The sequence below is a fragment of the Monopterus albus genome, unplaced genomic scaffold, assembly GCF_001952655.1.
Source record: "Monopterus albus unplaced genomic scaffold, M_albus_1.0 scaffold61.1, whole genome shotgun sequence".
Classification (NCBI taxonomy): domain Eukaryota; kingdom Metazoa; phylum Chordata; class Actinopteri; order Synbranchiformes; family Synbranchidae; genus Monopterus; species Monopterus albus.
In genome coordinates this window covers 444840-458764 of record NW_018127941.1, presented here as the reverse complement: position 1 = coordinate 458764, position 13925 = coordinate 444840, and the positions used below count along the sequence as shown (strand labels likewise).

The 13925-nt window shown below is 43.1% G+C and overlaps 1 protein-coding gene across 1 annotated transcript in view; it reads right to left on the bottom strand.

Moving 5' to 3' along the window:
- dab1a (DAB adaptor protein 1a) overlaps positions 1 to 13925 on the bottom strand; it is a 99436-nt gene that overhangs the window by 56121 nt on the left and 29390 nt on the right. The window contains 1 exon segment of the mRNA XM_020603339.1: positions 7486 to 7755. Coding sequence (XP_020458995.1) covers positions 7486 to 7555 — 70 coding nt within the window. The 5' untranslated portion in view covers positions 7556 to 7755.

The window sequence follows — 13925 nt, the reverse complement described above, 5'->3', positions numbered from 1 at the left end:
CCAATGGGGGAGTTCAGTGTCTGGCTCAAGGACGCTTCGACATGTGGACTGCCGGCACCGAGACTCGAACCTCCAGCCTTGTGGTTGGGAGATGACGGCTCTACCCATTGCACCATGGTCGCCTCCCACTTTTCAGCCCCTTTTGTTCTCTCAGTTGTCGCCATTGTTCAAAAGCCACACGATGTTAATTCTGCCTTTACTTCTTGCAGCATCCAACTTCTTTTTAGTTGTAACTTTCTCAAACATGGTCTCCATTTGCAACTAAAAGCTTCTGTGGGAACCTTCTCTACCATAGCTTGCTAGTTTTAGCTTAAAAAAAAAAGTGGTAACATGTCTGCCTGCCTGGCCTTGTGGGAGACTCCTGGCTTGTGCATTGAGCGCACGTGTGTGCAAGTAGGAAGTTAGGTTGACAGGCAGGTAGGCCATCCAGTGGTTTTGCTCAGAGTGAGTAAAATTACTAGTCAGGCTTTTTTCAGCCCTGCCGCTGCCACACATGATGGATTTTTTTCTTTATGTTGTCACTGCATTCAATTTATTCATCGCGATGAAAACAGAAATTCAAGAAATGTAACAAAAAATGCTTCTGGAAGGAACTGCCAACCCTACCTTTAAAAGAATATGGATCTGCTTTGTATAGTACGAGTTTTTCAAATTTGGCACAATTGTCCACTTAGACTCAAAGATTAACAGATTAGATTTTAGTAGTCAGAGGTGACTTGGACCGCATACTTGACCCATTCTTGTGAACATAATATGTCAGGAAGACCTTAAGAGAATTTCTTTAAATTGGCACAAATGTCCACTTGGACTCAAGGATGAACTGATTAGATTTTGGTGGTCAAAGGTCAAGGTCACTGACCTTGTTAGGGTTTAGTCCCCCTCACCAGGAGGGTGAGGGAGAACTGAGGTAGGACTCAAAATTGCTAACCCAGGTGCTAGTAAAAAAGGTGGTTTAATAGGGAAGATACAAAGTAACAAAAAAAAAAACACGTATCATAGTCCAAGTACATCTAACAGCAAAGTAGGGCAGAAATGGTGGAGGAGACCAGGACGAACAGGTGAGTAAAGCAGACTAACGGTAGAAACCAGGAGAGTGGGAGGATCAGGACGGACAGGTGAATAGACAAACTAACCAGTAGGATTGGCGAACAAAAAACGAAATCCACAGCACAGGAACTCTCAGCGTGGACGTCTAGAGACATATAACACAAAACAAGTAAGCAACGTACAAAATGAGATCCACAGCACAGGAACTGTCAGCGTGGAAAACAAAATGACGTACAATACATACCACGAATATAGGCTGTTACGGGGTATGCAAGTTAATGCTCCGGTGATGACGGAGCATCTGCCAGAGGTATAAATAAGGAGGAAGGTAATCATCGGGATGCACCCCAGCTGTGCGCACCGACAAACGAGTCGCTAATTACTGAAATGCAACACAGCTGAGGTGCAGATCCCGCAGGTCGAGAGAGCAGAGGAGAGAAAGGCGGAAGAGAGGCAGGTCACGCTGAGCGGACCTGACAGACCTCACAATCCCATGAATTTGACTGGATGGTGGAGACATACAACTCTATGTTTTTATACATCCGATTAATCAGTTGATTGTAAAAATAATCAACAGATTAATCGACCCTAAATGGCTCATAATGACACTGACTAACAGACAGAAAGAGCCACAAACTTTGAACTACAAACCAATACTGAATCTGTTGTTGCACCTTGTCTTGTTGAATTACTGTAACTTCCAAAGAAGGATTAGCTGAAGGAAAGGTGCATCATTTTCCAGGCCTATTGGTCTGTCATCTGTGGCACAATGAACAGCTTAATAATTGGCAAAGATCAATCATTTTAGATGCAAAGTAATGCTGTCCTTACACTCCACTAATACTGCAGGATGGGATTGCTGCAGGATTGGGACTACTACAGGATGCCGTCTGTCCATTTGTAGCATGTATACTACAGTAACCAGCAGAAGTTTCTCAGTCATACAGGTATTCAGTACCAGGCAGGCTGCTCGGACGCTTAGAGGACAATACATACAGTATTTCCAAAGATTATTTTGTGTCTCTCTCAGAATCAACTGCTACAGTAAATAAGGTGTCCTGTTTCTTATAAACACTCAGTGTTACTCACCAAAATACATGGCCTGTATTCTGCTGTTGAATACATTGGCACCCACATTTGTAAAACATTTGCAAAGCCAAATATGTGAATGCATTGAAACCTGCATTGTTTGCATCCATGTTTATTGGCCAGAAGTATTCTTCTTGGCCTTTTGTTATGTATCTGTTTTAGTTCTAAAGAGTGACGACACTGGCAGGATTGTGTAATGTCACCTGCATGTACAAGTGGAAGAGAACAAGAAACCCTCATAAAAACTAGACACAAAAACTCTGCAGGGCAACTTTAAATTACCTACACTGATGAGAAGGGAGTGATAGAATTACACTGTGCTTAAGAAGACAAACATTTACAATACAGGTTTCACTATAATGTGTGTGTGCAGTGATGTGTCTTAGGTGAGCTCTACACAGACAGCTGTTTGTGTGTTGTGAAAAAACTGAAAGAGAAACAGCACCCTGCCAACATCTAACTAATAGGAAATGCCCTTTCAATGCAAAGTCCTTCAACCAGCACAGTAGGGTGAGGGTACTGGCCTCTATCAGAGCCTGTGGGTGACACTGGGACGTTTTTCTTTTTGTGCATATTACGAGCAGGGAGCAAACAGTTGCTATGGAGACTGTCGTTAGTGATACGGTGGGCAAAGCCACCCCAACTAGTGTGGAGGAGAGAACTAAGCTGAACATACTGAGAGGATCACAGGGTACACAAACAAAAGGCTTTCACTGATACATATTTTTCTCTTTGAGTCAGGCATTTTGAATGCTAATTTGATGTGGTCATAACTGAAAGCTTGGATAAACACCCAGAAAAAAAGGGCAGAAGAGTGTGTCACAGGAGCAGCTGCACAGACAGAGGATGAAGGTTTGCTCAGAGGGATAACAATACCTGCGTGGGAATGGGACTGATCACATCTCACCACTCTTACCTTCCATCCTGATTTATTATAGTGCTGAAAAAGAGTGCATGGAAAAAAAATGCATAAATGCCTATGAGGAGTTCACAAACTGGTGACAGCGATTACTCATTTTCCATATATATACTCATGGAAGAGAAGAGCAGATAGCAGGAGAGGACAGAAAGAGGCACTTATCTCTAAATATAGTTTTAGTTTTGGAAAAGCCATGTTTGGAAAGGTGTGTGTCACTATCTGCTACTGAGTGTCGTTTTTGTCTTCTATCCCCCTGGATCCACTATTGCCCTTCACTGACAACCACAACAGCAGACAGCCAATTCAATTCAATCTCTGTCTGATTGGAGGGAACAGATCTGATTACCTCTCATAGAAGGCACACACACACACACACACACACACTCAAAATACCGCTGTTTGCGCTCTAAGATTCCCCAGGGAACGATATCAGAATAAATGGATGCGGTGATTGTGCCAGATAGACTGGATGTGTGCATAATATCCACACCAAGAAGATAATGTTTTTGCTAATCGCACACCAGAGACAAGCAAACACACACCCACACACACATACACACACAAAGGCTAACAGCTGCACAGCTATAACCCTTAACCACTCTTTTCATGCCACTGGCTGCCAGCTCCACTGTTGAAACACCCTCCCACACATCATCAGCCAAATCCCACAGTGGGGGAGTCGTGATTTTTCAGAGTTGTGATGACAGTTGACTGTGTGTGTTGACAGCAGCGGAAGTTATAATAACTTGCAGTCATCAGACAGGCATCAGTGAATGTTTTATTTGAACATGAAATGATGTTATGAACACAATACCACAAATAGAAAAGAGAAGAAATATTCAGTTGTTGGCCAGATCCAGTTTTGCTATGTTTACCATTAGGGATTTTGAAATGAGAATCATCCAAATGATCATTGCTGGTTACCTGCCAAAGTGGCTGCTTCAGCAGACAAGGTTACTAATCACAGTAGCAATGTAGTAGCATTTAGCTGGCCTCAAATATTCACAGCCCTGATAATGTCCATACATATTGTAACAACAATACAGGCACGATGCCATCATCACAGACATTTGCCAAAATCAGCACAGTGGGATTTCACATTTTGAGCTCCATCCTTAGTCATGCGTTTGTTTCGTTTTGTCAGAATAGAGCTACTGGAGAAGCAAAACTTCATGTTGCTTCAGTTGTGAATCATTTCTGCAGACTTATTTTTCTATGTTATACAACTGAACTAAATAGTGTAGAGAGTAGTGTAAAGTAAAACTCTGTCTCTCATCCAGCTTGTTAAATTTAACACTGCTGTGACTAGAAAACTACTGACACTGCAAGGTGAAGCAAAACCAGAGGATATGTTTAATAAGCATGCAGTAACTACTCAAGTATAACATAATTATATAGATTACACTACATTTGACAAAATGCTGTGTTGTTAAATCCTGTGTTGTTACATCAGAATGATTTGCTTGCATGGTAAATGTGTGAAATGCAGGTCTGCGATTCCCCAGAGTAAGGTGTCCATGGTCCATCGTACTCAATTATTGAGGTGGTCCTGATGTGAAAGTTGTATGAAAACAAAGCTGCCTGCAGCTGTTGGGCTCTTCACAAATGCCAATTTGGCTCAATCTTCTAATTTGACATTCACATAAATGTGTTTGTCCTGGCAGGTTGTCAACTGCATGCTTTATTGATAAGTATATCAAACCGTTTTCTTTGAAAAAGCTAGCAGTTATACTCATTAACAAACCTCTTCAGACATCTTACTGCATTCTGCTTTCTATTTGCAAGAAATTCAAGTTTGCAATAGCCAGAACCCTTTCTGGCTGTATCCCTATACAAACAACACCACATCTTGTGAAAGTCTAAACAAGTGGTTGCCAACGTGCTTGGGGTCCCTCACGGTGTCTCAAGATACACAGGAGAAGATGCACAATATTAAACAAATAGAGAAAGCAATTCTGCTACAGAAAATCTTTGAAATTTTCATTTTTTCCTCATGAAATAAACATTGGCTCTATTAAGGTCTGTAACCCTGTTCAAATAAAAGAAGCTGACAGCTCACAGATATGTGCAACCTGTGATGAGTGGTCATGAGTAGACATTCTTTGGTTTTCTAAGGGTTTCACAAGCCAAAATGATTTGGAACCACTGATCTAAATCGCCACTTACATTAACATTGTGGCTTGCAGGTGTACAAATAGAAGTAGTGGGGAAGGAGCGGAGAGAAAGAAAACCAGTGTGGTGCAGAGAGGTGGGGAGATGTAATCCTTCTCAGTTTATTAAAGATTAATAAAGACTGTTATACAGAATCACACTTGACCAATACGACTAATTCAGTGTCAGAGGAAGCAGAAAGCCACAGTGATTCAGCTCAGGTCATGTAAATGCTAAAAGGTCAAAGGCTATCTCTACCTTGTCATTGTAATTCAATAAAAACCTTGTGGTAGAGAAAATAGAGTTCTTAGAAGAATGACCCCTACACTCACAGATGAAACCACACACACACACACACACACTGCCAAATAGGCATATACTGTTTGTGATCAACATGTTACACACAGCGGTCCTGTATTCTTTTTCATTATATTCTTCTTCATAGAAGTGTTCTGAAACAAAGGCCTGAGATTAAACAGCACTGCCACACACTGACTCATTAGTCTCTCTATTTTTTTGATCAGTCTCTCCTCTGTCTCACTCATCCAAGGTCATTTAGGAGTCAAAGCAATGAAGGGGGTATTAGAAGAGTGAGAGACGATCCTCTGCAAGGATTCCCACAGCAGTGAAGCTGATGATCAGCTGATTGCCTGCAAACAGACAGTGTGCAGCAGGAGGCCGGCCATGAACAGAAACATATGTATGTACACAGTGGTTTTGGGTCATACACATGAATCACAATAACAAGAAGGTGTGTCCTATTCCCAGAGCATTTTTGTTGCTTATGTGTGGTATATGATTGCATTTGACTTTCATCACCTCGCTGTGTGTGTCTGTCAGGCCCGAGATGGGAGGAAAGATGAGCACTGTGTGTGAACCCAGTTTGATGAGTCTGAAGTGAAAGAATTTCTACAGCCCATTAAAAAAAGAGAGATGTATATAGTATGCATGTGTTGTGTGTGTGTGAGAGAGAGACAGATGGGGAAGAAGGCAGACTGAAGAAGCTAAAAACCCTCAAGTCTGAATGCAAACCATTCATCTTTCCTCTCATATGCTCTTCTGGGCTTCAGTCCCAATCTGAATGTATGTCTGTGGCCTTATTTTTCTATTCTTGCACGGCCCATGAGGCTTTATAATGGTTCTCAGCCTTTAATGGGGACTGGAAGTCACTTGTGAGGACCAGAGGCTGGGCTCCAAGGCCTAATTCATCAAATTTTACAAAAATGATGGGGTCTACAGTCAGAGCAAGTGTCGGCTTTGGTTAAGGTTAGGGTAAGTAAGTTCATGTGCATATGAAGGCAGGCGAACGAATACTTTTGGCAATATAGTGTAAGTCTATGTAGGGACTCAGTGTGTGTGCGGGTGAGTCTGCATCTCCCCAAATATGGAGAGCCATCTGAATGATGAATATGATCTCCATTGCAGCAGAACAATACTGTTTCTAAATAGAACACGAGAGCTGTCCAGCCTTCCCTCACACCCTCTGTATGGGGGGAACCAACACATGTTTGCGGAGGCTGAAATGCACCCGTGTGCAATGAGGCATTTGCTGCAGGTGATAGTGTCTACATGTGTGCCTCTGTGTGGTTGTGGGCATCCATTTAGTGTCATTCCCCAAAGGTATCCAGAGTTTTTACTACATCAATCAGAAGCTTATTCGGAGAAAGCTAGGTGTCACCCTCGTAGTCGGGCAGGTGGCGTCGAGCAGCTGTGTGATGGCTGCCAGCCTGGCCCATGGATTCACCTCTGATCTGAGACCACCCAGGCCTGATCTCATACACCTGCTAGCTACCTGCCTCCGGAGCTTTTCACACCTGCATCTGTTTGCTTCTCACCAGTGACAACCCTGCACCTGTTTGGTATCAACCTACTGTACTGTAATACCCTGGCACCTGTTAATTAGCTATGATCAACAGCAGCCCTGCATTTTGTCTACAAACCCACATCCACCATCAACAGCAAATCAAAATGTAACTAATAATGAGAAAAGAGTAGAAAGTGTGTTTATGCGCAGTATATCAGTGTGCAACCAGTGCTGAGCGTACAACCTGAGTAAAAATTGAATTATTGTAATCTCAACACCTTTTTCAGTGTAACACTTTGTTTTTTTTTCAGTAATTACATTATTGATATTGACTTGATGAATATTATGTTGCTGCATTACAACTACAGTATGGAATTACAGTATGCTACAAGGCACTGAATTTACACCTGTCTCATTTCCATGACTAATTAAGGAAGACTAGCAATCCCTTCCTAGTGTTCCATAGTGCTCATACCTTTCCTCTTGGAGTCCCGTCTGACGCTGCTGGGCCTGACCGTTGGCTGTAGCTCTGCCTCTGTTGACATCCTCAGGCTCCAACTGGGCTAGACTCCACTCCGCTGGGATCTGCTGGGCTCAGAGGGTCCAGTTCACAGCGTTAGTGCCAGCTGTGCGTGTGTGGGCGCCAGGTGTATGCGTGGAGGCGCCAGGTGTGTGGGCACACAGGCTCATGGGAGAGGGATGGGCTTTAGCCCTGACACAACATCCTACACACACGCACAGAGAGCTGGGGGAGAAAGACAGGAAGAAAGAGGTTTGCTTCAGTTAGGCTGTGTTTACTCTTGGCAGGCGAAAGCCAGCAGGTTCTCAGCAGGCATGAGAATGAGCTCGTTTCTGATCGGGGCCTTGAGTAGATGTTGCCCATGGTAACAGACTGAAGAGACCTGCTGTACACCACCTACTTCCTGTCAGTAATGTCTCATAGTAAGGATACAGAAGAACAATCCCACTTCTCAACTTCCATCTTCAATTATGTAATAATTCTTTAAAAGCACCAGTCATGTTCATTTTCACAGAAGTCCTATACCAGATGTCATCTGACGTTTGATCGATTAAAGGACACTTCTTGGTCTTATTTTTTGTGGTTTTAGTGACCACACCTATTTGTAATATCAATACGCTCACTATATTACTTGCTGTAATCTGAGATCTTGCAACAACCATATAACAAATATAAACCCACTAAGAGAACTACAGTAGATGCACTGATGGGTGATTACAAAGTACAGTTTGGGTAAGAATTGTACCATTTGTTTCTTTTAATTTTCCAAATATGTTTGGGCTTTAAAAACCAGTCTGATCAGCTGCCTCGTTTCAACAATGCCACTACATTCTTGTCTCTCAGCAACTGACTTGGTGGCTCCATCTCTGTTATTACTAATAAGAAAAAAGATGGGTAAAACTGATAAGACCCATGTCACATTACACTGCAATTTCTCTTTAACACTAGTACTACACTAGTTGCCTTTCTTGGGCCCTGTCCAGTGCCTGGTGGGTCCCTCTTGGCCCCAACATTCTGTCCCTTCTTTGCCCATCTGCTGTTAAATTATTCTGAAGTGCTAACTGGCAGCAACTACCACAGCAGCCAAAAACACTCAGACCCAACCCTGTCATATGAACACATGAAAGCGCGCACGCACACACACACACACACACACACAAGTGTAGACAAGCTCCTTTCTTACATGGAAATGCTGAAGTACAAAGACAGCAGGAGACAGCTGCAAGCTGACATGCTGCATAATGAATCTGACTACCTTCTGAGCTGCTCTTCACCTCTCCTTAAACTATCAGTAGTGACCTCTCCTTCCCTCTCGTTTCCATCTAACAGTGACTGAATGCAGACTTGAACAAAACCAAAAGACTGGTGCTTCTTGGGGAGAAGGAAATCTCTTATTCTCTTCCTCCCCCTCTCCACAGCGTTTCTGTGTGAATAGGAGGCCCCTGTAAGCCTTGGGCGAGAACAGATGAATTGAGAGGCATTTAATTTGCTGCAGACAGAACAGAACAGAGTCCATTTAATTCTGCCAGCAGAGGCCATGTCGGCAAAATGCTGACAATATTCTTTATCTGGTCCAAACACACTGGAAAAGTGTGAGTCACTCCAATTACAGGCATTATCAGCAGCACTGTTCCACCAAATGGATAGAGAGAGAGTGAGTGTGAAGAGAGAGGGGTTAGAGGGAAGTGAAACGAACAGAGTGGAAAAAAAGTGAGGGGTGATGGGACATAGTATGGGTGAGTAAGATAATGAGCAAGGGGTAAAAAGGGAGAGAAAGAATGGCGTTTGAGCAGATCCAGCTCTAACCCTGAACATGTTCCCCCTCTGTCCCTCTCTTCTCTTTTTTGTTCTGTGAATACATTCTTCTCCTTCTAGCTGTGAAGCCTTTCAGGCAGCATCTGGAGCTTGAGTTTAAGAAAGACAGTCTGTTAATCCTTGATTTGGACCAGAAAAGAGGCAGTTTAGAACCCCCTTCACTGTTGTAACTCAGAAAATTTCAGGTTTTATTTGACAACTACACAAAAGAATGCAAAGACATATTTCATTGGTGTTATACTGTGTAATGAAACTGATTCAGAGTTGTGATTCTGTCAGTTAAAATTGCTCATGTTCAACTCATCCAACCACTGCAAACAAAAACAGCCCCTAGTGCACTGGTAAGAATGAGCAAGAAACAAGACTCTGAGGTTGAAAATAAGAAACTGCTGCAGCGCCATTCTCCAGACGACTGAGGCTCCAGACATATGGCTGTTTGAACTGAGACTCGGGGAGAGTTCTACAGTACATCTAAGCCACGGTACAGTATCTGATGGGTAGAACAAGCTAATTTCTTTTAAAAAAAAGTCCATGTCTAGCTTCTGCTGTATAAATTCCTTACCTCATACACACACAGAAAGAGCAGCACCATCAAAAGCCATTGTGAACAGTGTAGTGGCGGTTTGACCTGGAATCAGCGCAGGAGCTAAAAGTAGCAGCAGAGTAGGATGTGAACATGGCTCACTGTGTCTGGATTTAGACAGCAATATGAAGCCACAACAGAGGAGAGACAGACTGGAGGGAAGGAGGAAAAGCAGTAAATTGGACGTACGTAAATGTGGCTCTGCCAACAGGCTTAAGTGGGTGATGTGAGGCTATGCCTCTGTGTGTGTGTGTGTGTGTGTGTGTGTGTCTTCACTGTATATGTGTGGGACTTGATAAACAGGATTCTGTCAACAGGAGCTTAATGCCCAGAAATCATCTGCAGCTACAGTGAAAACTGCCAGGCTAATAGAAAGAAAAAGAAAGAGGGTGGGTGTCTCTATGCTCCCCTGTCTCTTGCCCACCTCCCACTCTCTCAGGGTAATTGGGTTCTGTCCATCAGGCTCAGAGTTAAATTAGCAACTCCACTCATTCAGCTCTCCTGCCATCTCAATACTGAGAAATCATAGAGACCACACTACACTTTGACACTACCACCCAACTCCTTATCAGCAGCATGTCTTCTGAGCTATACTCACGGAATAAGCATGACTGCGCACTACTAAACATTAGCCCATTGTACTGGTCATTCTGTCATGTTCAGATGTTTGAACAGTAAATAAACACAATCTTTCTCTTAACTAACAGACACACTTAGGACCCAGGTGGTTAAAAGAAGCTTAAAGTATCAAGTGATTGACAGAGTGAAGTACTTTTCAAAGTCCATACATTTTAGCACAAGAGCAAAAACTATGGTTACTTAATCAAAAGTTAAGTACTGAGACCTACCAGTTTATAATGTGTAGTAGGTGAAATACAGTAGCCACTCAACTTCAGTATTCACACCAAGTTAGGAAAAGACAAAGAGCAGTGAAGAGTGAAATGGAGTGTAACAGATAAGAAAGGATGAAAGGTCAACTAAGTGATCAGAGGACAAGAACCAATGGGTGAATGAGTTAACAGACTGTGTGTAGCCTTGTTTATATATACTTGTGGGGACAGAACACTGCTTTGTGGGGACTGAGAGTCACTTGTGGGGACCAGAGGCTGGTAAGTGTTAGGGTAAGGGTTAAGGTTAGGCAAGTAGTGGTTCAAGTGAAGGTTAGGGTAAGTCTCCTGGAAATGAATACAAGTCTATGTATGGACCTTGTAAATGAAGGTTAGGGTAAGTCGTGTGTGTGTGTATGTATGTGTGTGTGTGCGTGCACGTGAGACAGAGAGAGAGAAGGAAGAAAGCTGTGGGTGTCACACCTGGCTGTAAATGCCACACCTGGCTGTAACTGCCACATGTCACTGCACTTTGTCCAATAATAAACTAAGTGTAGTGTCATTATATATGGCAACTGCAAAACATGCTATCCAGAGTCGTATGTGATGTTTAAAGTCAGTCAAACAGCAGCCATAGTAATGATTGATAATGAATTAATCATTAAATGAATGTTTCACCTGAAAGATTTATTTAATCAGTTGGTATGGGCTATTTTCACACCACAATCACAGGAAATCAAGTATCATAAATTATATAAACCATTACATGAAATATAATTCAATAATTCTGTCAATGTCAGGACAAGGCTCGAGAAGAAGGACCCAAAATGCAGACACACAAGCCAAGGGAAGGTACAAGTAGAATTTTAATAAATAATATAGGATGAGACTAAAGGGGAAAAAAATACAAGGGCTCAACCTGACAAAGAGAAACAAAGAATACCAAACAGCTAAACTAAACAGTTGGTCAGGGAGCCGGGTAAGAAACTAAAATCAAACTGGAGAAACTAACCAAAGAATTGCTGACAGGCAAAAATCCAAAACACAAAGGAACAAACCAAACAAAGCCAGGACAGGAACAAACGTGAGACAGATTCAAACTTACAAAGCAGAAACTGAGTACGGGGAACGGAATGAACCAGCAAGTGACTAAGGGAAAGAAGGAGAATATATGGGCTGGAACGAGCAGCAGGTGGAATCAATATACAGTGTGAACTGGGGTAAAACTGGGGCAGGTGACGTGACACAACACAGGAAATCTAAACAAAATAAAAGCACGAAAACAGGAAGCAAGTCCACAAACCATAACAGTGAAACAAAACCAGTGTTCCTGCTCTCCCTATCACTCTTCAACAAATAGCCAAACAAAATTCTAAAGTTTAAACATTACAACTTTGTTCATTAACACATTTTCTTGAGTAAGATGTGAATGTTTTAAGTGTCCTACAGTACATGTTGAAAGTACAACCCATTAAGTCAACAAGTATCTACAGTCAGAGGAGAATTGGATAATCCTTCATAAAAATAATTTGGGGCATCAGTTGTCAAGGGACAATATTAAAAGGAGAAAGAGCTGTCATATAGATGGGATAAAGAAGCATTGTGCCTGGCATTGGATGAATCTAGGAAAAATAAGATGTAAAAAAAACTCCAAAACACAGAAACATTTACTTACTCTGAAGCTCCCAAAGTATAGCACAGTACCAAATATTAAACCCAGCAATACTTAAAAAAAAAACCCAGACACCTGTATGACCACACACCACATCTGCATGGTTTGGCTGAGGATTGTAGATTGTTACTGTTTTGCTGCTGAGCAGGAACACATTGTCGTGAGCCACTGTAGTTAACACCTGCTGAGAAGCAACTGTCAAAATGCATATGATCACTCACATATACACCATACTATAACTCAAGCCTGATACACCAGGCCTGTGATAAAAAGGTCATTTGACACCAATCTCAATAGTCATTTCTGTTACATGCCCGGCTGGCACCTCCGCCCACTAATCAGCCGAACCAGGCACGGCACACACAGCTGTTTCCAATCTGCCTGGTGCTACTTAAGCCAGGTGTTGGTGTGCCTTGTCGTTGGTTTGTTGTTTCTGCATCACCAAAGGCTATCAGCTGCTAGTTGTACATTTTCCAGATCCTGTGCTTCGCCAGTGCTCTTGTTGTTAGATTACCTGTTACCTGTCTCATTGAGGGTGAACATCTGCCATCTGCCACCTCCAGTCCTCTGCTTGCTTTGAAAGATCTGCCATATCAGCGGCTCCTGCCTTGATGAATCCTGTCGTTTCCAGCTCTTGGCTTCTCCTGTTGATCCTGCCTCATCGAGGGTGAGTGTCTGCCGCCTGCTACCTCCAGTCCTCTGCCTGCCCTGAGAGCTCTGCCATGTCAGTGGCTCGTGCCTCAGTAAGTCCTGCCATCTTCAGCCCTCTGCCTCCCCTGTGGAGTCTGCCTTGCCAGACACAAGCGTCTTCTGTGAGTCTTGCCATCACCAGCCCACTCCCTCTACTGTGTCTCTGCTTCCCACAGCAGTCAGCCTGTGCTATACCCTCCACCTTCTCTCCTGCACCTTCCTGGGGTATTAGTGCTGCCTGCTGGATGCAGCCCTGTGACTGCCCATCTGTATCCCTTGGTTCTTCCCCTGCCTCACCCCTAGTACTCCTCCAGCTGTTCAGTCTGCCCAGTCCGGATGAATCTGTTGAGCCTGCTTCCCATTATCCCTATACCTTAATAAAACAGTCTTATCTCCTGAATTCATGTAGTGCTCTTTAAATCCCTGTTCTCTTGGGCTAGTTGTCATAACATAATGAACTGGCCAGCATGGACTCAGCCCACTTGGATTCAGGAGACTCATCTTAACAGTCTCTGCATAAGGAGATTGATGCACGGCTGTTCCAGTTAAAACAGGCTCATCATGCTTTAATTGAATCAACATATTGTACGGCTCAGCAGGTCCTCCGCCTCACTACTCAAGCCTCCCAGTCTGCTCCCATAGTCAAGTCTAACCTTACCAGAACACCCAGCCTCCCAGTCCCCGCACCCTTTTCTGGTGACCTCAGTAAATGCCAGGGTTTTCTCCTTCAGTGCTTCTGATCTTTGACCAGTACCCTGAACAGTTTTCGGCAGAAGGGACTAAAATTAGGTAGGTGTGGAATCTTCTA